The sequence below is a fragment of the Oryctolagus cuniculus genome, chromosome 17 (genome assembly GCF_051225735.1).
Source record: "Oryctolagus cuniculus isolate XC-2025 breed Fujian yellow rabbit chromosome 17, ASM5122573v1, whole genome shotgun sequence".
Classification (NCBI taxonomy): Eukaryota; Metazoa; Chordata; class Mammalia; order Lagomorpha; family Leporidae; genus Oryctolagus; species Oryctolagus cuniculus.
The window spans coordinates 38628433-38650249 of record NC_142883.1 but is presented as its reverse complement, the minus strand read 5'-3'; the positions used below and the strand labels follow the sequence as shown (position 1 = coordinate 38650249).

The window sequence follows — 21817 nt, the reverse complement described above, 5'->3', positions numbered from 1 at the left end:
AACGTGGGAGACCGGGAAGAAGCTCCTGGCTCCTGACTTCGGATCAGCTCAGCTCTGGCCATTGTGGCCATTTGGGAGTGAACCAGTGGGTGGAAGATCTCTTTCTCTCTATGTCTCTATCTCTCTCTAATTCTTTCAAATAAATGAAAATAAATAAATTAAAAACAGTATAAAAATGTATTATTTGAGAGGCAGAGAGAGAGAGAGAGCGAGCAAGTGCTTCTGTCCACGGGTTCATTCCCCAAATGCCTGCCATGACTGAGGCTGGGCCAGACTGAAACCAAGGAGCCAGAATCTCAATCCAGATCTTTCCTGTTGGATGGCAAATATAAATGTATCTGCTTTAACAGAGATGTATGTAAAATTGATGTGAACCATATCTTTAAATGGTTGTCTCAATATCTTTTAATTTTAGAGGAGAAATCTCTTCAGAACTTCTAGCTATTAAGAAAAAAAAAACCTAAAACATAGAAATGGACAAAAGGATGACTGGGTGCCTTTCCATTTCACAAGGGGATGTCATCTAACAGGCCCGTGCCAGGCTCCCCAAGTCTCTAGGGGAGTGGCCTTTTTTTTTTTTTTTTAAGATTTATTGATTTATTTGATAGGCAGAGTTACAGAGGGGTAGAGGCAGACAGAGAGGTCTTCCATCTGCTGGTTCACTCCCCAGGTGGCTGCAGTGGTCGGAGCTGAGCTGATCTGAAGCCAGGAGCCAGGAGCTTCTTCCCAGTCTCCCATGCGGGTACAGGGGCCCAAGGACTTGGGCCATCTTCTACTGCTATCCCAGGCCATAGCAGAGAGCTGGATCGGAAGTGGAGCAGCCAGGACTAGAACCGGCACCCATATGGGATGCTGGTGCCGCAGGCCGAGGATTAACCTACTGCGCCACAGTGCCAGCCCCTGGGGTGGACTTTTGATTGATGCCTTAGTAGAGACCAGGCCCTAGCCTTCATGGAGTTGTGCATAAACTTGAAAACTTTGCCCTAGCACAGATGCAAATGATTTCCAACCATTAGATAGAGAATCCCAAAGCTTACAGTTTGCTTCTTGCCCTTGATACAGGTCACTCATCTCTGTTCTCCTTCTTGCCAACTTATTTCAGAACATCATTCCCTATTAACGCTTTCAACTGTTCCTCCAATGATTTCTGAATCAGTTGAATGGTTCCCATATTAAGGGGTTAAATGCATCTCTGATACATTTTCCATCTACATTTGAATGAATCATGATTTTAGCTTTTTAAAAAACGATAGTATGATGTCTCTTGCTTGGAAGACGACACTCATCCAAAAGTTTAGTAATCCCTTCAGTTTCTGTTTCCTCTTAAAATTCAAGTCGATTATGCTCAAATTAGATGTGTTGCTTTAAGGCCAGAAGAGAAGAATAAACATTGTTTTGTTTTGTTTTTAAAGACTTATTAATTTATTAATTTGAAAGTCAGAGTTACACATAGAGAGAAGGAGAGGCAGAGAGAGAGAGAGAGACAGAGAGAGAGGTCTTCCATGCGCTGATTCACTCCCTATTTGGCCACAATGGCTGGAGCTGCACCATTCTGAAGCCAGAAGCCAGGAGCTTCTCCTGGGTCTCCTGCATGGGTGAAGACTTGGGCCATCTTCCCCTGCTTTCCCAGGCCATAGCAGAGCACTGGATTGGAAGTGGAACAGTCGGGACTCGAACCAGCACCCCCATGGGATGCCGGCACTGCAGGCAGTGGCTTTACCCACTGCACCACAGCGCTGACCCCAACATTGTGTTTTAACAGTTCAGCCAGGAGTCACGGGAGGTGGGGGAGGTAGCGGCGATGTCCCTTTTCCTCAAGCCAGTGCCACTATTCCTAGATTCCTGGTCGGCAGGTCCCTTTGCAGGCTTGACACACACTTCCGGACTCTCTCATCACTGGAGTCAGCACACACTTTTTGTCCCCTCTTGGTGAGGAAGCTGGGGAAAGGAGGAGAAAGATCACAGAATTAGGGTGTGTTCAGCGTGTGGGGGTGGGAGCCGCACCCTCCCTGCTCTTCAAGGCCCCACTGAACCTGTTCCTTGCTCTCTCTGCTGAGGGCAGCTCCGGGCCAGTCTTCTTTCTGAGACCCTGCCCAGCCACTGAGATCCCCTGTGACTCATCGAGGGTCCATGGGCGGCCTGCTCCCCCGACTCTCTCCTCTGGGGCCCCTTCTTTCTGCTGGCAGCGTCTCATCCCTGAGGCCCCACAGGTCCCTGGGAAGGACAGCAGCTGCCCTTCCCTGGCAGGATGCCGAGGGCGGGCCTTGTCTGGACACCCAGGCATCAGGTGCCCCCCAGGGACCCTGCAGTCTCCCTGTCCCTCATCCCTTGGTGAGTGAGCTTGGTACTTACATGACAGCTGGCTTGGAGCACTGACTGTTGGTCTCAAAGAAATCTTCCATAACTGAACACTTGAAGTGTCGTATGGTGTAGCCATAGCAGCAGTCACTAGGAAGCAGATTAGGTTGAGGTATGACTGGTCCCATAAAGTTTACACCTGGAAGAAAGAAAGATTACATGGGGAGCCGGCGCCGTGGCTCACTTGGTTAATCCTCTGCCTGCAGTACCGGCATCCATATGGGCACCGGGTTCTAGTCCCAGTTGCTCCTCTTCCAGTCCAGCTCTCTGCTGTGGCCCGGGAAGGCAGTGGAGGATGGCCCAAGTGCTTGGGCCCTGCACCCGCATGGGAGACCGGGAAGAAGCACTTGGCTCCTGGCTTTGAATTGGCGTAGTTCTGGCTGTAGTGGCCATTTGTGGGGTGAACCAATGGAAGGAAGACCTTTCTGTCTGTCTGTCTCTCACTGTCTAACTGTATCTGTCAAATAATAAAATAAAATAAAATAAAATAAAAAAAGAGATTGCTTGGAGACACACGAGGCATCTGCAGACACATGCAGGCCTAAACGGAGAGGCTCTCGGGACAGCGGGGAGGGGGTGGAGAAGACCCTAGAGAAGAGGTGCCGTGGCCCAACCTAACCCTCCCTGGAGGCTCAGCTCCTCCCAGGCCCTCCTGCTCTCCCTATCCTGTACTTGGGGTGGATGGAAGCCAGAGCACAGATCTGTACCCACCCGCTGCAGTCACTTACCTTGGATGGGTCTTCTATTAATAAGCCTGTCCATCGCCCTGGTGAGCTGTCTTGTCTCTGTATCTGGAAGGGAGAGACATGGTGGGGAGAGAAATGGCTGGAGGCAGCAGTGTCTCAGGGTCTGTACTCACCCCATTCCTCACCCCCATCCTGAGGCCAAGAGGCTCTGAACTGGGAACCCTGAGTCTGTCTGGGTCCCACACCAGCCTCCATGCGCTTCTATCCTGCTAAGGGCCAAGATTTTTTCCAGGGACCTTTGGCACATGTTTGTGAGACAGAAGCAAACTGCAGATCTGACATGGATGCCTTGATGGGGCGTCTGCAGAATGTGATGCAGTCCACGGGCATCTCGGCGTGTGCCTGGGAGCTGCAGGACCAGACACAGGCTTTTCATCAACACAGGGTCATCAGCACAATGGCTGTTCTCAGTCTTTACTTATTCCTCGTCCTATAAACATTTGCATGCGTTTGCTGGAGAAAACTGCTGAGTTTGATTAGCATATACTTTTTCCAAACCCTATCAGAGATGTTAGGCAATGTCTAGATAAGTATTACTGTTTTACAATCAAAACAATTCTGTATTCCAAAACACATCTAGCCTCAAAAGTTTAGTCAGGCATTAGGAACCTGTGTTATACTAATTAGGCATGCAACTACATTTCTTGAATAGTTACATATGGATTATATTTAATATGGCACTTGGGTCCTTTTTAAAGCTTTATTTATTTATTTAAAGGCAGAGTTACAGAGAGAGAGAGGGTGGGGCAGAGTTTGCATCAGTTGGTTCACTCCCCAAATGGCCTCAACAGTTGGGACTGGGCCAGGCTGAGGTCAGGAGCCTGGAACTCCATCCGGGTCTCCCCCATGGGTGGTAAGGGCTCAAATACTTGGGCCACCTTTTGTTGCTTTCCCAAGGTGTAGTAGCATGAAGCTGGATAGCAGGTGGAGCAGCTGGGACTTGAACAGGCACCAAAGCTGCAGCTTAACCTGCTGTGCCACAATGCTGGCCCTATTTGGCTGTGTTTTGACATGCTTGATATGATGTGAGTGGGCTTGCAACAATAAGCAAGATCATAAATGGCTTGTCTTTCCATTTCTAGCGAGCTCGTATCCTATTTCCACCACTTACTAGCTGTGTAATCTTTGAGCAAGTTATCTTAGTGTTTTCAATTGTAAAATAATAATAATAATTTACAAAACTACAGAAAACTGCAGGTGGCCAACTGTTTGTTTTTTCCTCTTAGGAGAATGGCAAATTTACATTTTTTTTTTTTGACCGGCAGAGTGGACAGTGAGAGAGAGACAGACAGAAAGGTCTTCCTTTGCCGTTTGTTCACCCTCCAATGGCCGCCGCGGCCGGCTTGCTGTGGCCGGCGCACCGCGCTGATTCGATGGCAGGAGCCAGGTGCTTCTCCTGGTTTCCCATGGGGTGCAGGGCCCAAGTACTTGGGCCATCCTCCACTGCACTCCCTGGCCACAGCAGAGAGCTGGCCTGGAAGAGGCGCAACCGGGACAGAATCCGGTGCCCCGACCAGGACTAGAACCCTGTGTGCCGGTGCCGCAAGGAGGAATTAGCCTAATGAGCCGTGGTGCAGGCCCAAATTTACATTTATTCAACCTGCTACCTACCTACAGGTAGAAGCGATCAAGGTATGAGCGTCAATAAGGCACTTGGAACAGGACTGGTTCGTGGGAAGTACTGGATGTGTATTTATTCAGTCCAACAGTACAGCAGGTAGGTGATGGCTTCAATCATGGTTTTTATTTTCTGCATCTTAGGATGTTTTGCCATCTTAAAACCTTTGACAACCGAGAAGGGACTGACCCTGCCAGGGCTTGCCAATTCTTAGACAGAACAAAGGATTCAAATCAACCAATCGTGGGCCCTCGTGCCCTAGCACCCCCTTTACCTTCCCCTCAACACCAAGCCTGTATTTCCCCTGCTCAGATCGGCCAGGTAGCGAGATATCATCCGAAGACCCCAAAGCCCACTGGGCTCAAATCAGCCATCCTAACCACCTCTGCTCCTTTGCTCTGCCTGTCCTCGGAGGCCCCAGTAAAGGCTCTGTGCAAGGTGCCCCTCCCCACTGCTCTGCTTCCTGACCAAATCCCAAGGCTTTTTCTGTGGCCTGTGACATGATGTATCTCACTTCCACGTAAGCAGTGTGTTCTTTTTTTCTGTGCCACTGACCTCTCTGTGTTAAGACTCAGCCACCACCAGAAATCACACTTCCATAGGTACACATGGGTCAGGGTCTTTGGGTGAGTGCCTTGCCTGCCTGCTCCCATTTCCTCCCAAGAGGTGGTTTTATACTGGGTGTGTAGAACAGTTTTAACATCACAGAATTCTACGCTTCCTTCCACAAATTTAGGATTAAGATCTCATGATCTAACTAAAATGTCAGCTAAGAGAAGGTAGCAGATAATTCTGAGCATGGTCAAAATGGTCCCAAATGGGACCAATCATCTGTGTCCAGCTTTTCCCAGGGACCACAGACAGAGGCAGGGCCATACCCTAGGGCTGACTGATTCTGGATAAGTCCCATGGGCAGGACTGGGGCAACACACTTAATGCAGGGCAACAGGCTTCCTCCCAGACCCTGAGTTACCACCCACTCGGCTACCAGGGAAGGCTGGCTGGACTCACTGTGCAAGACGAAGGCCTGGGTGCCAAGGACAGCAGCAAGGAGGAGGGAGAGGGCAGCCGTGGAGAGCTTCATCCTCCCGTGGGCAGGTGGAGCTGGCCTGCGGGCTCCGGGCCTCTCTGCTCCCTGGCTCCCCAGGGTGCTGGCTCTGCCCAGGTATTTATAAGAAGAGGATCAGGAAGTCACAGAGCAGAGCTCACAATACTGCTTTCTGCTAAATAATCGTGAATGCTCTTTGAAAATGGGGAACAGGGGAGACACTGCAGCAGGAAGTAGAGAGTCAAGATAACTTGGGATTTTCCTAGTGCTCCAGGAGCTATGGCAAATAGAATAAACATTTCATAAGGGGATTTGTCCCTCCAGAGATTCATTTAATCCTCTAAATCCAACCCTGGGATGGGGGCAGTGACTCAGGACTGGGGTGTGGTGGACACTGGCTTATGCCCGTGTGAGCCCCAGACGGGAATTAAAAGGTAAGAGCCAGTCTAGCTGACGTGTTGGAACACAGAGCTGGAGTGCCAAGGTTAGGGCTCCGGACATGGTCCCAGGCGCTGATCATCTCAAGGCCTAACCAGGCCATCCTGGACCTTCAAGTGCCCCAAAAGTCCAGAATCAGGAATGACCGCCCGAGGGGATGCTCTGACCTGGGAGCTGGGCCATCAGATTCCTCATGCAGAATCTGCCAGTGGCTTCTCGCAGGCTTTGGTCAGCTCCAGAGCCTCTGGGTCTACAAGGCCCTTCAGAATGAAGTGCTCCTTGCACCCACAGCTCCTCCATTTCCCAATGTGATGCTTGTCTAATGCATGTTCAGCTCAACAGTCCATAAAGCATTTAGTGTTGATTGATTTTTTTTCTTTCAGAGTGAATATATTTTTTCAGGACTCCAGTACTAATTCCTAGTGGATAAATAATTTGTTCTGTGTTATATTAATTCCTGCAAATCAACCCATCAATGTCACTTGCCAGTCCCCTGTGCCAGGGCAGCTTCTTGGCTCTCTTCCTGCTAGGCTGAGCCAGGTGTCCCTCTGAGTGCTCCTCTAGCATCTGCCCTTCACCTGACTATGGCATCTGTCACACTCTGTTTTTTTCTTTTTTAAAGATTTATTTTATGTATTTGAAAGACAGAGTTACAGGGAGAAGTAGAGCCAGAGATAGAGATAGAGATAGAGATAGAGATAGAGAGATAGAGAGAGAGAGAGAGAGAGAGATGTCTTCCATTCTGCTGGTTCACTCCCCAAATGACTGCAATGGCTGGAGCTGAGCTGATTTGAAGCCAGGAGCCAGGAGCCTCTTCCAGGTCTCCCACACGGGTGCAGGGGCTCAAGGACTTGGGCCATCTTCCACTGCTTTCCCAGGGCATAGCAGAGAGGTGGATAGGAAGAAGAGCACCTGGGACTAGGACGAGCCTCTATATGGAATGCTGGCACTGCAGGCGGCGGCGGCTTTAACTCACTGCGCCAAAGTGCCAGCCAATAATAAATTTTTAATTGCTAAAAGCACAGGGGCCAGCGCTGTGATGCAGTGGGTTAAAGCCCCGGCCGGCAGCGCTGGCATCCCATATGGATGCTGGTTTGAGTCCTGGCTGCTCCACTTCCTATCCAGCTCTCTGCTATGCCCTAGGAAAGCAGTGGAAGATGGTCCAAGTCCTTGGGCCCCTGCACCAACGTGGGAGACCGGGAAGAAGCTCCTGGCTCCTGACTTCGGATCAGCTCAGCTCTGGCCATTGTGGCCATTTGGGAGTGAACCAGTGGGTGGAAGATCTCTTTCTCTCTATGTCTCTATCTCTCTCTAATTCTTTCAAATAAATGAAAATAAATAAATTAAAAACAGTATAAAAATGTATTATTTGAGAGGCAGAGAGAGAGAGAGAGCGAGCAAGTGCTTCTGTCCACGGGTTCATTCCCCAAATGCCTGCCATGACTGAGGCTGGGCCAGACTGAAACCAAGGAGCCAGAATCTCAATCCAGATCTTTCCTGTTGGATGGCAAATATAAATGTATCTGCTTTAACAGAGATGTATGTAAAATTGATGTGAACCATATCTTTAAATGGTTGTCTCAATATCTTTTAATTTTAGAGGAGAAATCTCTTCAGAACTTCTAGCTATTAAGAAAAAAAAAACCTAAAACATAGAAATGGACAAAAGGATGACTGGGTGCCTTTCCATTTCACAAGGGGATGTCATCTAACAGGCCCGTGCCAGGCTCCCCAAGTCTCTAGGGGAGTGGCCTTTTTTTTTTTTTTTAAGATTTATTGATTTATTTGATAGGCAGAGTTACAGAGGGGTAGAGGCAGACAGAGAGGTCTTCCATCTGCTGGTTCACTCCCCAGGTGGCTGCAGTGGTCGGAGCTGAGCTGATCTGAAGCCAGGAGCCAGGAGCTTCTTCCCAGTCTCCCATGCGGGTACAGGGGCCCAAGGACTTGGGCCATCTTCTACTGCTATCCCAGGCCATAGCAGAGAGCTGGATCGGAAGTGGAGCAGCCAGGACTAGAACCGGCACCCATATGGGATGCTGGTGCCGCAGGCCGAGGATTAACCTACTGCGCCACAGTGCCAGCCCCTGGGGTGGACTTTTGATTGATGCCTTAGTAGAGACCAGGCCCTAGCCTTCATGGAGTTGTGCATAAACTTGAAAACTTTGCCCTAGCACAGATGCAAATGATTTCCAACCATTAGATAGAGAATCCCAAAGCTTACAGTTTGCTTCTTGCCCTTGATACAGGTCACTCATCTCTGTTCTCCTTCTTGCCAACTTATTTCAGAACATCATTCCCTATTAACGCTTTCAACTGTTCCTCCAATGATTTCTGAATCAGTTGAATGGTTCCCATATTAAGGGGTTAAATGCATCTCTGATACATTTTCCATCTACATTTGAATGAATCATGATTTTAGCTTTTTAAAAAACGATAGTATGATGTCTCTTGCTTGGAAGACGACACTCATCCAAAAGTTTAGTAATCCCTTCAGTTTCTGTTTCCTCTTAAAATTCAAGTCGATTATGCTCAAATTAGATGTGTTGCTTTAAGGCCAGAAGAGAAGAATAAACATTGTTTTGTTTTGTTTTTAAAGACTTATTAATTTATTAATTTGAAAGTCAGAGTTACACATAGAGAGAAGGAGAGGCAGAGAGAGAGAGAGAGACAGAGAGAGAGGTCTTCCATGCGCTGATTCACTCCCTATTTGGCCACAATGGCTGGAGCTGCACCATTCTGAAGCCAGAAGCCAGGAGCTTCTCCTGGGTCTCCTGCATGGGTGAAGACTTGGGCCATCTTCCCCTGCTTTCCCAGGCCATAGCAGAGCACTGGATTGGAAGTGGAACAGTCGGGACTCGAACCAGCACCCCCATGGGATGCCGGCACTGCAGGCAGTGGCTTTACCCACTGCACCACAGCGCTGACCCCAACATTGTGTTTTAACAGTTCAGCCAGGAGTCACGGGAGGTGGGGGAGGTAGCGGCGATGTCCCTTTTCCTCAAGCCAGTGCCACTATTCCTAGATTCCTGGTCGGCAGGTCCCTTTGCAGGCTTGACACACACTTCCGGACTCTCTCATCACTGGAGTCAGCACACACTTTTTGTCCCCTCTTGGTGAGGAAGCTGGGGAAAGGAGGAGAAAGATCACAGAATTAGGGTGTGTTCAGCGTGTGGGGGTGGGAGCCCCACCCTCTCTGCTCTTCAAGGCCCCACTGAACCTGTTCCTTGCTCTCTCTGCTGAGGGCAGCTCCGGGCCAGTCTTCTTTCTGAGACCCTGCCCAGCCACTGAGATCCCCTGTGACTCATCGAGGGTCCATGGGCGGCCTGCTCCCCTGACTCTCTCCCCTGGGGCCCCTTCTTTCTGCTGGCAGCGTCTCATCCCTGAGGCCCCGCAGGTCCCTGGGAAGGGCAGCAGCTGCCCCTTCCTGGCAGGATGCCGAGGGCGGGCCTTGTCTGGACACCCAGGCATCAGGTGCCCCCCAGGGACCCTGCAGTCTCCCTGTCCCTCATCCCTTGGTGAGTGAGCTTGGTACTTACATGACAGCTGGCATGGAGCACTGACTGCTGGTCTCAATATAATCTTGCATGAGGAAGCACTGGATGTTTCGTTTTGTGTAGGAGAAGCAGCAGTCTGTAGGGCGGTGGAAGCCTACATGTAGACAAAGTGTCATTGAAAGGCCTAGTTGCTTCCTCAAGGAGCCGGTGGAGGGGGAGAAGGCTCAGGGTCCAGTGGGAGGCATCTTCCTCCTTGGCCCAAGCCTGCTGGCCTCTTCTGGCTTCAGGCCCTCCCCAGCACAGGGCCTGGAGCCTCCCCTACCCCCCTCTCCCGGCATCTGCAGACAGTGGCAGGCCTAAACAGAGAGGCTCTCGGGACAGCGGGGAGGAGGTGGAGAAGACCCTAGAGAAGAGGTGCCGTGGCCCATCCTAACCGTCTCTGGAGGCTCAGCTCCTTCCAGCCCCTCCCGCTCTCCCCGTCCTCCCCGTCCTGTACCTGGGCCAGATGGAAGCCAGAGTACAGATTGTACCCACCCGTTGCAGTCATTTACCTTGGACGATTTCTTTATCAAATCTATCCACCACCAAGGCGAGCTGTTTTGTCTCTGTATCTGGAAGGGAGAGACAGGGTGGGGAGAGAAATGGCTGGAGGCAGCAGTGTCTCAGGGTCTGTACTCACCCCATTCCTCACCCCCATCCTGAGGCCAAGAGGCTCTGAACTGGGAACCCTGAGTCTGTCTGGGTCCCACACCAGCCTCCATGCGCTTCTATCCTGCTAAGGCCCTGAGATTTTTCCAGGGACCTTTGGCACATGTTTGTGAGACAGAAGCAAACTGCAGATCTGACATGGATGCCTTGATGGGGCGTCTGCAGAATGTGATGCAGTCCACGGGCATCTCGGCGTGTGCCTGGGAGCTGCAGGACCAGACACAGGCTTTTCATCAACACAGGGTCATCAGTACAATGGCTGTTCTCAGTCTTTACTTATTCCTTGTCCTATAAACATTTGCACGCGTTTGCTGTAGAAGTACTGCAGATTTGGACTTAAATATGCTTCCTGGACTTTATCGAAGATGAGTAATACACAGGTAGATATCACCTTTTTAAACAATTATTTTTAGATGTTCTGATAAAATATACATATAACATAAAATTTTCCTTTTGAACCGTTTTTAAATTTATAATTCAGTAGCATGAAATACATTTGTCCATTCATAGTACTGGTTTTCACCTTGCAAAGTTGAAAGTCTCTGTTACACGGTTGCTATCCTTTCTCCTCCTCCTAGTTGGCCACAGCACCATTTTACTTCCTGTTTCTGAATCTGGCTGCCCTAAGTCACTGAGATGAGTGGAATCCTATAGTTTCTTTCTTTCTTTCTTTCTTTCTTTCTTTCTTTCTTTCTTTCTTTCTTTCTTTCTTTCTTTCTTTTCTTTCTTTTCTTTCTTTTCTTTCTTTTCTTTCTTTTCTTTCTTTTCTTTCTTTTCTTTCTTTTCTTTCTTTTCTTTCTTTTCTTTCTTTTCTTTCTTTTCTTTCTTTTCTTTCTTTTCTTTCTTTCTTTTCTTTCTTTCTTTTCTTTCTTTCTTTTCTTTCTTTCTTTTCTTTCTTTCTTTTCTTTCTTTCTTTTCTTTCTTTCTTTTCTTTCTTTCTTTCTTTCCAATACACCTGATACAGGTTATTTTTTGTTTTTTATTTGACAGATAGAGTTAGACGAGAGCGCGACATAGAAAGGTCTTTCTTCCATTGGTTCCCAAATGGCCACTATGGCCGGAACTACGCCAATCTGGAGCCAGGTGCTTCCTCCTGGTCTCCCATGGGGTGCAGGGCCCAAGCACTTGGGCATCCTCCACTGCACTCCCGGGCCATAGCAGAGAGCTGGACCGGAAGAGGAGCAACTGGGACTAGAACCCGTATGGGGTGCTGGTGCTGCAGGCGGAGGATTAACCAAGTGAGCCATGCGCCAGCCCATGTATTTTTCTTCCTTTTGTGACTGGCTAATCTCACTTAGATAATTTCACTTTTGGGCTCTTGTGAATTGTGCTACTGTGATCATGGCTATACAAAAATCTTTTCATGTACCCACTTTTGATTCTTTTTTTTTTTTAAATAATACATTTTAAAATTTATTTCTATTTATTTTAATGGCACTGAAAGAGAGAAAGAATGTGAGACAGAGAGAGATACCCTATCTGCTGGTTCATTCCCCAAATGCCTGCAACAGCTGGGACTGGGCTACGCCAAAGCCAGGAGCCTAGAACTTAATCTAGGTCTCCATATGGGCAGGGACCCAAGTACCTGCTGCCTCCCAGGGTGTGCATTAGCAGGAATGTTGACATTGGAAGCAGAGCCAGGACTTGAACCCAGGCACTCTGATATGTGGTGCACATGTTCCCAGCGGTGTCTTAGCAGCTACAGAACTGCCCACTCTGCTCTGATTTCAGTGTAACCCAGAGGTGGAATTGCTGGATTATATTCTATTAACTTTTTAAAACCTGAAAATTCTGATTCAAAATTCATCTAGCCTCAAAGGTTTTGGATAGGGGCCAGCACCGTGGCAAAGCAGGTAAAGCTGCTGCCTGCAATGCCGGCATCCCATATGGACTCCAGTTCAAGTCCTGGGTGCTCCACTTCTGATCCAACTCCCTGCTGATGTGCCTGGGAAAGCAGTGGAAGATGGCCTTGGGCCCATGCACCCACGTGGGAGACCTGGATGAAGCTCCTGGTTTTGGTCTGGCCCTGCCTTGGCCCTTGTGGCTGTTTGGGAAGTGAACCAGTGAATGGAAGAGTGCTCTCCTGCTCTTGCTCTCGCTCTCTCTCCCCCTCCCTCCCTCCCTCCCTCTGTAACTCTGACTGTCAAATAAATAAATTAAAAACAAAAAACAAAAACCCACAGGAAATAAAATTACAGATGAGGTGAAGCTACTGTCTAAAAAACAAGAGGTTTTGGATAAGGTATGGTGGATGTGCATATTAATATTAACAATTAATACCGCTAATTAGGCAAGTGCGACTAAACTTTTAGCCTTCCTTCCTCTCTTCCCTGTCCCTTTCACTTTTTTCCTAAAGTTTGTTACTTCCATGATTGACTGTATCCCAGGATAAAGCTAGCTTGGAAACTGATGCTTACTGTTCGTATGAAAACATAAGCCAGATTTTGGCAGTAAGGGCTCAGCTTGTCCAACTTAGTGTAACGATTGATTTCCCTGGTTGCTGCCTCATTTCTTTTTTTTTTAATTTTAATTTTTTAATAATTTTTTTATTTAATAAATGTGAATTTACAAAGTGCAACTTTTGTATTGTTGTGGCTCCCCCCCAACCTCCCTCCCTCCCGCTGCCCTCCCCTCTCCCACTCCCTCTCCCATCCTGCCCTTCATCGAGTTTCATTTTCAATTACCTTCATATACAGAAGATCAACTTAGTATACACCAAGCAAGGATTTCAACAACTGCCTCATTTCTGATATGTGACTCCATTCATACTTTCAAGTGAATTACACCTAATGAGACACGTGGCCACACTTTAGTCTGAGTGTGCTCACAGTGAGCCATGTGGGGCTTGGCTTTCCAGAACTGCTTTCTTTTTATAAAATGCCGTTTTTATTTTCTTTAAGTTTTATTTATTAATTTTGAAGGTAGAGCAACAGAGAGAGAGAGAGAGAGTGAGCAAGCAATGGACCTTCCATTCACAGAGAGAGGTATCTTCTACCCACTGGTTTACTTCCCTAAATGATTGCAACAGCCAGGGCTGGGTCAGGTTGAAACCAGGAGCGGGAAACTCCATGCTGGTGTCCCATATGGACAGCAGGGCCCAAGTACTGGGCCATCCTTCCATGCCCTCCCAGGTGCATTAGCAGGGAGCTGGACCTGAAGCGGAGCAGTCAGGACTCACTGTGCCACAGCACTGGCCCTCTGTAATTACTTTTTTTTGACAGGCAGAGTGGACAGTGAGAGAGACAGAGAGAAAGGTCTTCCTTTTCCATTGGTTCACCCCACAATGGCTGCTGTGGCCAGCGCACCGCGCTGATCCGATGGCAGGAGCCAGGAGCCAGGTGCTTCTCCTGGTCTCCCATGGGGTGCAGGGCCCAAGCACTTGGGCCATCCTCCACTGCACTCCCGGGCCACAGCAGAGAGCTGGACTGGAAGAGGAGCAACTGGGACAGAATCCGGCCCCCCGACTAGGACTAGAATCCAGTGTGCCGGCGCTGTAGGCGGAGGATTAGCCTAGTGAGCCGCGGCGCAGTGCCGGCCTGTAATTACTTTGTAACTAGCTCATGTCCCATTTCTACCTTCTACTAGCTGTGTGATATTAAGAGAGTTGCCTATGCCTGGTTTCTATGCTTCATTTTCTCATTTGTAAATTGAGATTAATAATATCATAGAAACCTATAGAAAATTATTGATGTCCTACAAAAATGGCATCTAAAACTTAGCCACAGAGTTTTTAGGAAGGATCATCTATAAGACACTTAAAACAGTACTAGGTGTGTATTAATTAAAAGCATAGGGGCCAGCACTGTGGTGTAGAAGTTCAAGCCACTGCCTGCAGTGCCAGCATCCCAAATGGGCACCAGTTCGTATCCCAGCTGCTCCACTTCCAATCCAGCTCCTTGCTAATGCATCTGGGAAAGCAGTGGAAGATGGCCTAAATCCTTGGGTGCCTGTCACCTGTGTGGGAGACTTGGAAGAAGCATCTGGCTCCTAGCTTCTGCCAGGCCTAACCCTGGCCATTGAAGCCATTTGAATAGAGGAACCAATGGATAGAAGATCTCTTTCTTCTATCTCTCTGCCTTTCAAATATATAAGTAAAGCTTTAAAAAAAAAATAAAAAGTACAATAGTGTACATCATGGTATAGTGGATTAACCTGCTGCCTGCAATGCCAGCATCCCATATGGGTGCCAGTTTGAGTCCTGGCTGCTCTGCTTCCAATCTAGCTCCCTGCTAATGCACCTGGGAAGTCAGTGGATAATGGGCCAAGGAAATGAGCCCCTGTACCCAAGTGGGAGACCTGGCTTAGGCCTGACCCAGTCCTGTCTGTCATAGCCTTCTGGGGGAGTGAACCAATGGGTGGAGATCTCTTTCTCTCTCTGTCAGTCTGCCTTTCAAATAAATAAGTAGATAAATCTTAGAGAAAAAGAAGTAGAATGGTTAGACGACCTAGGTAGAGTCACTTACCTGGGTGGTCCCACTTCTCCATAATGATAGTTTGATACTAAACACTATGTAATAGCTCTAAAGCCATAGAATTCTATGTGTGTTTTTTTTTTTCTGTACAATTAGTTTTACTTCAGTTCATTTGATCTAGCAGTTAATAGTTGATGTCAGCTAGATAAAGGTATTCTGACCATGAAAAGGGATCTATTTGTCCCCAAATGGGACCATTCATCAGTGTCCAGTTTGCCCAGGGACCAAAAGGCTGCAAACAGAGGCAGACCTCTACCTACCCCTGCTTTTCAGGAAGTTCCAGCATCATGTCCTGCTGGAGCATGGTCACTGGAGGACCAGGCTGGCCCTCTAAGTCTCCTCCCCTGTGAGCTACCTGGCACCTCACTTACCATGTGTGACCAGGGCCTGCGAGCCCAGGGCAGCTGCAAGGATGAGGGCGAGGAAGGAGAGGGCAGCCACGGAGACCTTCATCCTCTGGGGGGCAGTAGAGCTGGCCTGTGGACTCCTGGTCTCAGTGCTGCCTGATTCCTCAGACCCCAGCCGGGCCGTGTATTTATAAGAGCAGGATCAGGAAGTGAGAGAGCAGAAGTGAGAATGTTGTTCTCAGGCTACGTTTATTTCTCAAAGGGGGAAGGAGATCAAGAATGCAATAGGAAGTTGAGGGTAAACGTGGCTTGGACTATCCCTGTGGGCCACCGGACTGCCCTGCTGGCTAGGAGACACATCAGTCTTCTAAATCAGAGGAGTTAGCCACCTTCAAGTGTCCAGATAACCCGTCATCAGGGGGCACAGGGACCACCAGAGAGAGTGCTGTAGCTTGTCATCCTGGGTGAAGATTCCCTGCACAATTACTGGAGACGAAATACTTAATCCTCTTTCTGTCTCACATGCCATGTCCAATTCACACCGGTACGTTTACTCCACCTTCAAAAATAAACCTAGAAACTTACTACATCTTGAAAGGAAAAGTCTGGCTTCTTCTCTGCCCTCCTACCACTCTCACGACTGCACTTCTGATTCTGCCTGATGTCAGCACAGCACAGAGCCCACAGCGGAAGCCCTCAGCCCCGTGAGACCCCCTCTGCTGCAGGTGCCGGTTCCGGGTGACGGGTCCCCGGCCACCTATGGCTGCAGTCTGATCTGGCTGCACATTGGAAGATCCCACCATCCTCTCCTTGGCTTCCATAATTGGCTGGGACGGCTTGCAGAGCCCGGGAAACAGTTTGCTGGCTACGTGGCTGGTGATTGTAGTGGATACCACTCAGAAGCAGCTGGGGAAGAGATGCGAAGGGCCAGGGAAAGGAAGGGGAGAGGAGCGTCTGTGTCCCCTCCAGGTGCACTGCCCTCCCAACCCAGAAGCCCCCTGAGCCCCATCCTCCTGGGTTTTTAAGGAGGTCAGTCACATAAGTAAGCATGATTGATTAACTCACGTCTCCAGCCCTCCACCCATGCCTGAAAGTCTGCACCCTTTGGGAGTTGGTACTCCTGGTAACAGCTCCCATCCTTAGGAGATTTCCAGAAGTCACCTCCTTACCATGAATGCAGGCGTGTGTAAGAGAGGGTCTTGTTGTAATTAAAGGAAGATACTCTTTCATCTTTTTATTTTATTGTTTTTGAAATATTTATTTGTTTGAGTTACAGAGAGAGACGGAGAGGGGAAGAGAGAGAGATCTTCCGTTTGCTGGTTCACTCCCCAAATGGCTGCAACAGCCAGGGCTGGGCCAGGCCAAAGCCTGGAGCCTGGAGCTCCATCCCAGGTCTCCCACGTGGATGGCGGCAGCCCAAGCACTGGGGCAAAGACTAGAGGTTACTTATATTTCTTTTTGCATGGCCATATCCCACTCTTCAGTCACCCCTATCTTCACTGGGATTATTACAGAAGCCTCCTGAATTGTCTCTTTGCTTCTCTCTGCACCTTCTTCAATTTATTCTCACAGTGAGCCTGCTAAAATTTTAATTAGATCAATTCTGTGTAAAACCCTCCCACAGCTTAAATTTTTTTAAAGTTTTATTTATTTGAAAGGCATAGCAAGAGAGAGAGCAAGAGAGAGAGATTGATTTCCACCTACTGGTTCACTCCCCACATGCCTGCAACACTCAAGGCTGGGTTGTGCTGAAGCCAGGAGCCAGGAACTCCATCCAGGTCTCCCACGTGGGTGCAGGGACCCAGCGACTTGAGTCATCACTGGATGCCTCCCAGGGTGTGCATTAGCAGGAAGTTGGGTCAGAAGCACAGTGGGGACTTGGACCCTACCCCTGACTCTGATATGGGCCAGGGGTACCCCAAGCAATGTTTTTGCCTGCCCCCCTCCATGGAGGTTGTAATGTGCTCATTGTAAAGCCGGATCCTTACAGTCACCTACAAGTCCCCTGATGGCCCCTTTCTCCCATCCCGTTACTCCTGCCTCTCGCCAGACTACACCTCTCTGTTCCCTCTGCCAGTCTGCCAGTGTTGCTCATCCCTCAAACGTCAGCCTGCCCTGCCCTTTCACATCCCTCAGCCATTATTCAAATGCTGAGTGAGTCTTTCCTTGGACACTCTAACATTATGAACTCGCCTTGCCCGACTACCTTGTCTCCCGTGCACTGAACGTAGCTGATAAACTTCCTATTTCAATTCTAAACCGTTTGCCGTACGTCTCTTCCCTCTAGAACATCAGCTCCCCAAGAATGGAGATATCTGCCTCTACTCACCATTGGTTCTCTAGTGCCTTGCACCTGGAAGTGTCTCATTTTCGTTCAAGTTCCCCTGAAGCCGGATGTGACAACTTTTTAGGTGCAGCTGGTTTGTTTGGGAAGGATTCCAGGGAGCCAGAGTGAGGGAGTGGACCAGTGAGGAAGTTGGGTGCTTGATTTTTTTTTTTTGAAGTTTTATGAAATGCATAGAATATTTCGTCTGAGGGAATAAAGAGGAAGCATTTTACTCTGATTTCCATCTCTGTGGCACTTTTTTTTTTTTTTGGACAGGCAGAGTGGACAGTGAGAGAGAGAGAGAGAGAGAGAAAGGTCTTCCTTTTCCATTGGTTCACCCCCCCAATGGCCACCGCGGCAGGCACACTGCGGCTGGTGCACTGCGCTGATCCAAAGCCAGGAGCCAGGTGCTTCTCCTGGTCCTCCTGGTTCTCCTGGTGCAGGACCCAAGTACTTGGGCCATCCTCCACTGCACTCCCGGGCCATAGCAGAGAGCTGGCCTGGAAGAGGGGCAACTGGGACAGAATCCGGCGCCCCGACCAGGACTAGAACCCGTTGTGCCGGTGCCGCAGGCAGAGGATTAGCCTATTGGCAGCAGCACTGACTCTGTGGCACTTTTAAAATATGGCCACAGGTTATTTGCCACTCTTCCCATCTGGCAGAAGAGCTTATGTCCTCTCCCCTTGGAACTGAGAGGACTTGTGCCTGGTCCAGCGTGTAAGAAGGTTGACTGTCCTGAGGCTGCCGGGCTGTGAGGAAGCCCAAGCCACCTGCAGCTCTTCCGGTAGACGGTTCCGTATGAGTGTAGCCTTTGCCATCCCAGCCTCTGACTCAGCACTGTCCAGTATGGCAACTACCGGCCACATGTGGCTCCTGAGCACTTTCAGGGGGTTGTCTAAATTCAGATGTGCTGGGGCCGGCGTTGTGGAGCAGCAGGCTAAGCCACCACTTGTGATGTCAGCATCTCACATCTGAGAGCTGGTTCCAGTCTTGACTGCTCCACTTCTGATCCAGCTTTCTGCTAATGCACCTGGGAAGCCATCAGAGGATGACCCAAGTGTTTGGGCTCCTGCTATCCATGTGGGAGACCCAGATGGGGTTCTGGCCGCCTGGTTTCGGCCCAGCCATTGTTGCTATTTGGTGAGGGAACCAGTGGATGGAGGACCTCTGTCTTTATCACTCTCTTTGTCACTCTGTTTTTTAAATCAATAAATAAATATCTTAAAAAATAAAATTCAGATGTGCTGAAAGTATTAACTACAGTCTACATTTCAAAGATCTAGTATCTATCCACCCCCCAAAGTAAAGTATTTCAGTTTATATTGATTACATGCTGAAATGATCATGTTTTAGATATATTAAGTAAAATGTTGAAATTCATGTTTCTTTTTACTTTTTTTCCCTAAAAACTTATTTATTTATTTGAAATTCAGAGCTATATAGAGAGACACAGAGACAGAGAGATCATCCATTCATTCCCCAAGTGACCACGACATCCAGGGCTAAGACAGGCTAGAGCCGGGAGCTGCATCCAGGTCTCTTACACGGGTGCCAGGGGCCCAAGCACTTGGGCCATCTTCTGCTTTCCCAGGCCACTAGCATGGAGCTGCACCAGAAGTGTAGCAGCCAGGACTCAAACCATTATATGGGGTGATGGCATCGCAGGTGGCAGCTCTACCTACTATACCACAACGTTGGCCCTTCTTTTTACTTTTTAAATGTAGCAACTAGAGAGTTCAATTCTACACATATGACTTGCATTGTCTTTCTCTTAGACAGCACTGGTCTGGATGATTCCGGCCATTGGAGTCACATGAAGTTGTTTGTGTCTTCGCAGCTGGGGCCCAGGCACGCTGGAGCGGAGACAAGTCATCCGTGCAGTGCCTCAGAGGACTGCTGGCCCACAGAACTGGCGAGCATGACACCGATGTTGTTTGGTGGTGGTGTGAGCTTTGGGTGGTTGAGACGCAGCACTAACTAACAGGAACAACCTCTCATTGCCCAAGGGTGGATCACAGATGTGGGTTTCTCCACACTTCCGCTTTGCCCATGGCGTATGTGTTAAATATGTTCTTGCAAGTGTTTCAGAGAGGCCCCGAAGATAGGAAGCAAGGGTCGTGAAATATGGGCCGAGGCAAGCCCCTTGCCTGAGGGCTCCTGCAAATCTCAGAAGGCTGATGACCACAGCCCTGGCCGAGGTGAGGCGTGGGGTCAAAGGATGCCAAGTGGCACAAGGTTACCATCCACTCCCTCCTCCATTATGCGACGTGCATGCGTTCCTCTTGCCTAATCCATCACAAATCCTCTGTCAGAATAGGGGCAGTGGGTGCGCTCTGCTGCACCTCCCCTGCTCCTGCCCACCCTAGCGATAAAGACCTGTAACCCTGCAGGGCCTACTGTTGCAGGGATGGGTGCCATGCGGAGATTGCCGGGAATCCTGCAGAGCCGGCCAGTGCCGCATCAGCTCCTCGGTTCTGCTTGCGTTAGCTCCTGGGGACAGGGCATCGTGCATTGGCTTTGGGCTCAGCACAGGCACCACCTCCTGGGATACTGTTCCAAACTCGTATTTGTTGACCCCTCAGCTAGGCTGTTAAATGCCCCCATGCTTTTGGTCTGGCTACTTCTGAGTGATAAGGTGTGTGGTGATACTAGTGGATCCCCTTGTTTGCCAAACAGGGGAGTCCTCGGAGGTGCTGTGTGCAAATGACTCATGCTCTAAGTCCTTGGATGATGGGGCTGGCAGAGGCAGTCCTGGAAAGGAAAGGAAACCCGGATCTGGAGTAAGTGGCAATTCTGCCGAGGTTGGATTCTTTCGCCTTGCCAGGTGGTGAGGGTCCCAGGTAATCCACAGATCTTCCTGTGGCCGCTCATTGTACTTGGGGGAGGTGGTGGGTTCCATGTTGAGGCAGGTGCACCTTCCTCTGCTGCTGGCGGGCCAGGCATTCAGCACTGGCAGTGGCCTCAGCGAGAGGGAAGCCCCTGGTGTTGAGTCCCTGCAGAGCCTCTGTCCTTGCTCTCTGGACACAGATTGCACTAGCACTGTGGTGGCTAAGCGTCAAGGAGGCAGCTGGCACCTGCCGACAGTCACCCTGTCACATGCTCATGGGCTCTGTCTTGCTGTCATGTCTCTGTCGGCTTCCAAGCCCATTTCATGAAGAGTCCTTCTCTACTCGCGCCTGATTATTGCAATGTGGCTTCTGACATCTGAGCATCAGCGCCCCACTCAGGATGACCCAGGTGCGGTGCTAGCAGGTTACCCCTCTGGGTACAACTGGTTGCTGTGGTGGCTGGAGTGAGAGATAGGGTTGACAGCACAGAGGTGTGGTACAGAGCTGTCTGACCCGGTATGGAGCACATACTTGTTCAGTGAAGGAAAAAAAAAATGAAGAAATGAGTTTCTGATCTCACACCTTGGCATTTCATGATGTCCCCAGTATGGGAAACAGTTTATGAATGGCTCTGAGTGCTTCCTGAGTCCATGGTGACATTTAGTAATCAGAGCAGCTCTCTTTGTTACTTAGCTTGGCATAACCAAGGGAGGGCATTGTGGGACTTCATAGGGCTGCATCCTCATCAGAGGCCTTCCAAGGCCAGTAACGGCAGCCGGGGCTTACTAGGCACCTTCCACATGGCAGACTGAGCCGTGGGCCTTGTTGACAGCATCCCACCACTCTTCCTGAGATGCTTCCTGTAATTGTGTCACAGTATCACCTCACACACACCACAGCTTCTTCTCTCACAAAAATGCCAAGTCTCTGCCCACCGGCACAGCTCTTGACACTCCTGTGATGCACCTGTGTCTCTCCCTGCCGGCACAGCTCTTACCATGCCCCTGATGCACCTGTGTCTCTGCCTGTCAGCACAGCTCTTACCATGCCCCTGATGCACCTGTGTCTCTGCCTGTCAGCATGGCTTTTCCTACTCCTGTGATGCACCTGGCTCTCTGCCTGTCAGCAGAGCTCTTGCCGTGCCCGGGATTCACCTGTGTCTCTGCCCATCGGCACAGCTCTTACCACACCCCTGATGCACGCTTGCACACATTTGTCTAGACCTCACTGAGCCACTCTGTAATGTTACAGAAAGAGCACAGGGCCAGCACATTTGAGCTAAAGTGTCCGCCTTCTTGGGCTAGCCCAGCTTCTTCCTCAGTCATGCACTTGGTCCGTGGCAACCGTCTGCTGTTATTCTCAGTGTCATCGCTCATGTCTTTCTTACTGGGCCCTGTGTTGGGTGCCTGTGTTCCCCGAGTGGTCACGAGGCTT

General features: G+C 49.5%; 1 protein-coding gene across 1 annotated transcript; it reads right to left on the bottom strand.

Annotated features, from left to right (window-relative positions):
- Nucleotides 1-8785: 8785 nt before the first annotated feature.
- LOC103351522 (C-C motif chemokine 15) lies at nt 8786-15645 on the bottom strand. Its single transcript, XM_008271138.5, has 4 exons — nt 15254-15645; nt 10254-10313; nt 9745-9856; nt 8786-9330 (listed from the first exon to the last, which is right to left on the bottom strand). Exons 1-4 carry the CDS (start codon nt 15333-15335, stop codon nt 9207-9209), a joined length of 378 nt encoding a protein of 125 aa, XP_008269360.4. The 5' UTR covers nt 15336-15645; the 3' UTR covers nt 8786-9206.
- Nucleotides 15646-21817: the final 6172 nt, after the last annotated feature.

Excerpts from the sequence above, each read along its gene's own strand:
- LOC103351522 (XM_008271138.5), bottom strand. The coding sequence starts at position 15,335 with ATGAAGGTCTCCGTGGCTGCCCTCTCCTTCCTCGCCCTCATCCTTGCA. Across the intron at positions 10,314-15,253 it reads GCAGGCCCTGGTCACACATG|ATACAGAGACAAAACAGCTC; the intron begins GTAAGTGAGGTG and ends TCTCCCTTCCAG. Across the intron at positions 9,857-10,253 it reads TGATAAAGAAATCGTCCAAG|GCTTCCACCGCCCTACAGAC; the intron begins GTAAATGACTGC and ends GTCTACATGTAG.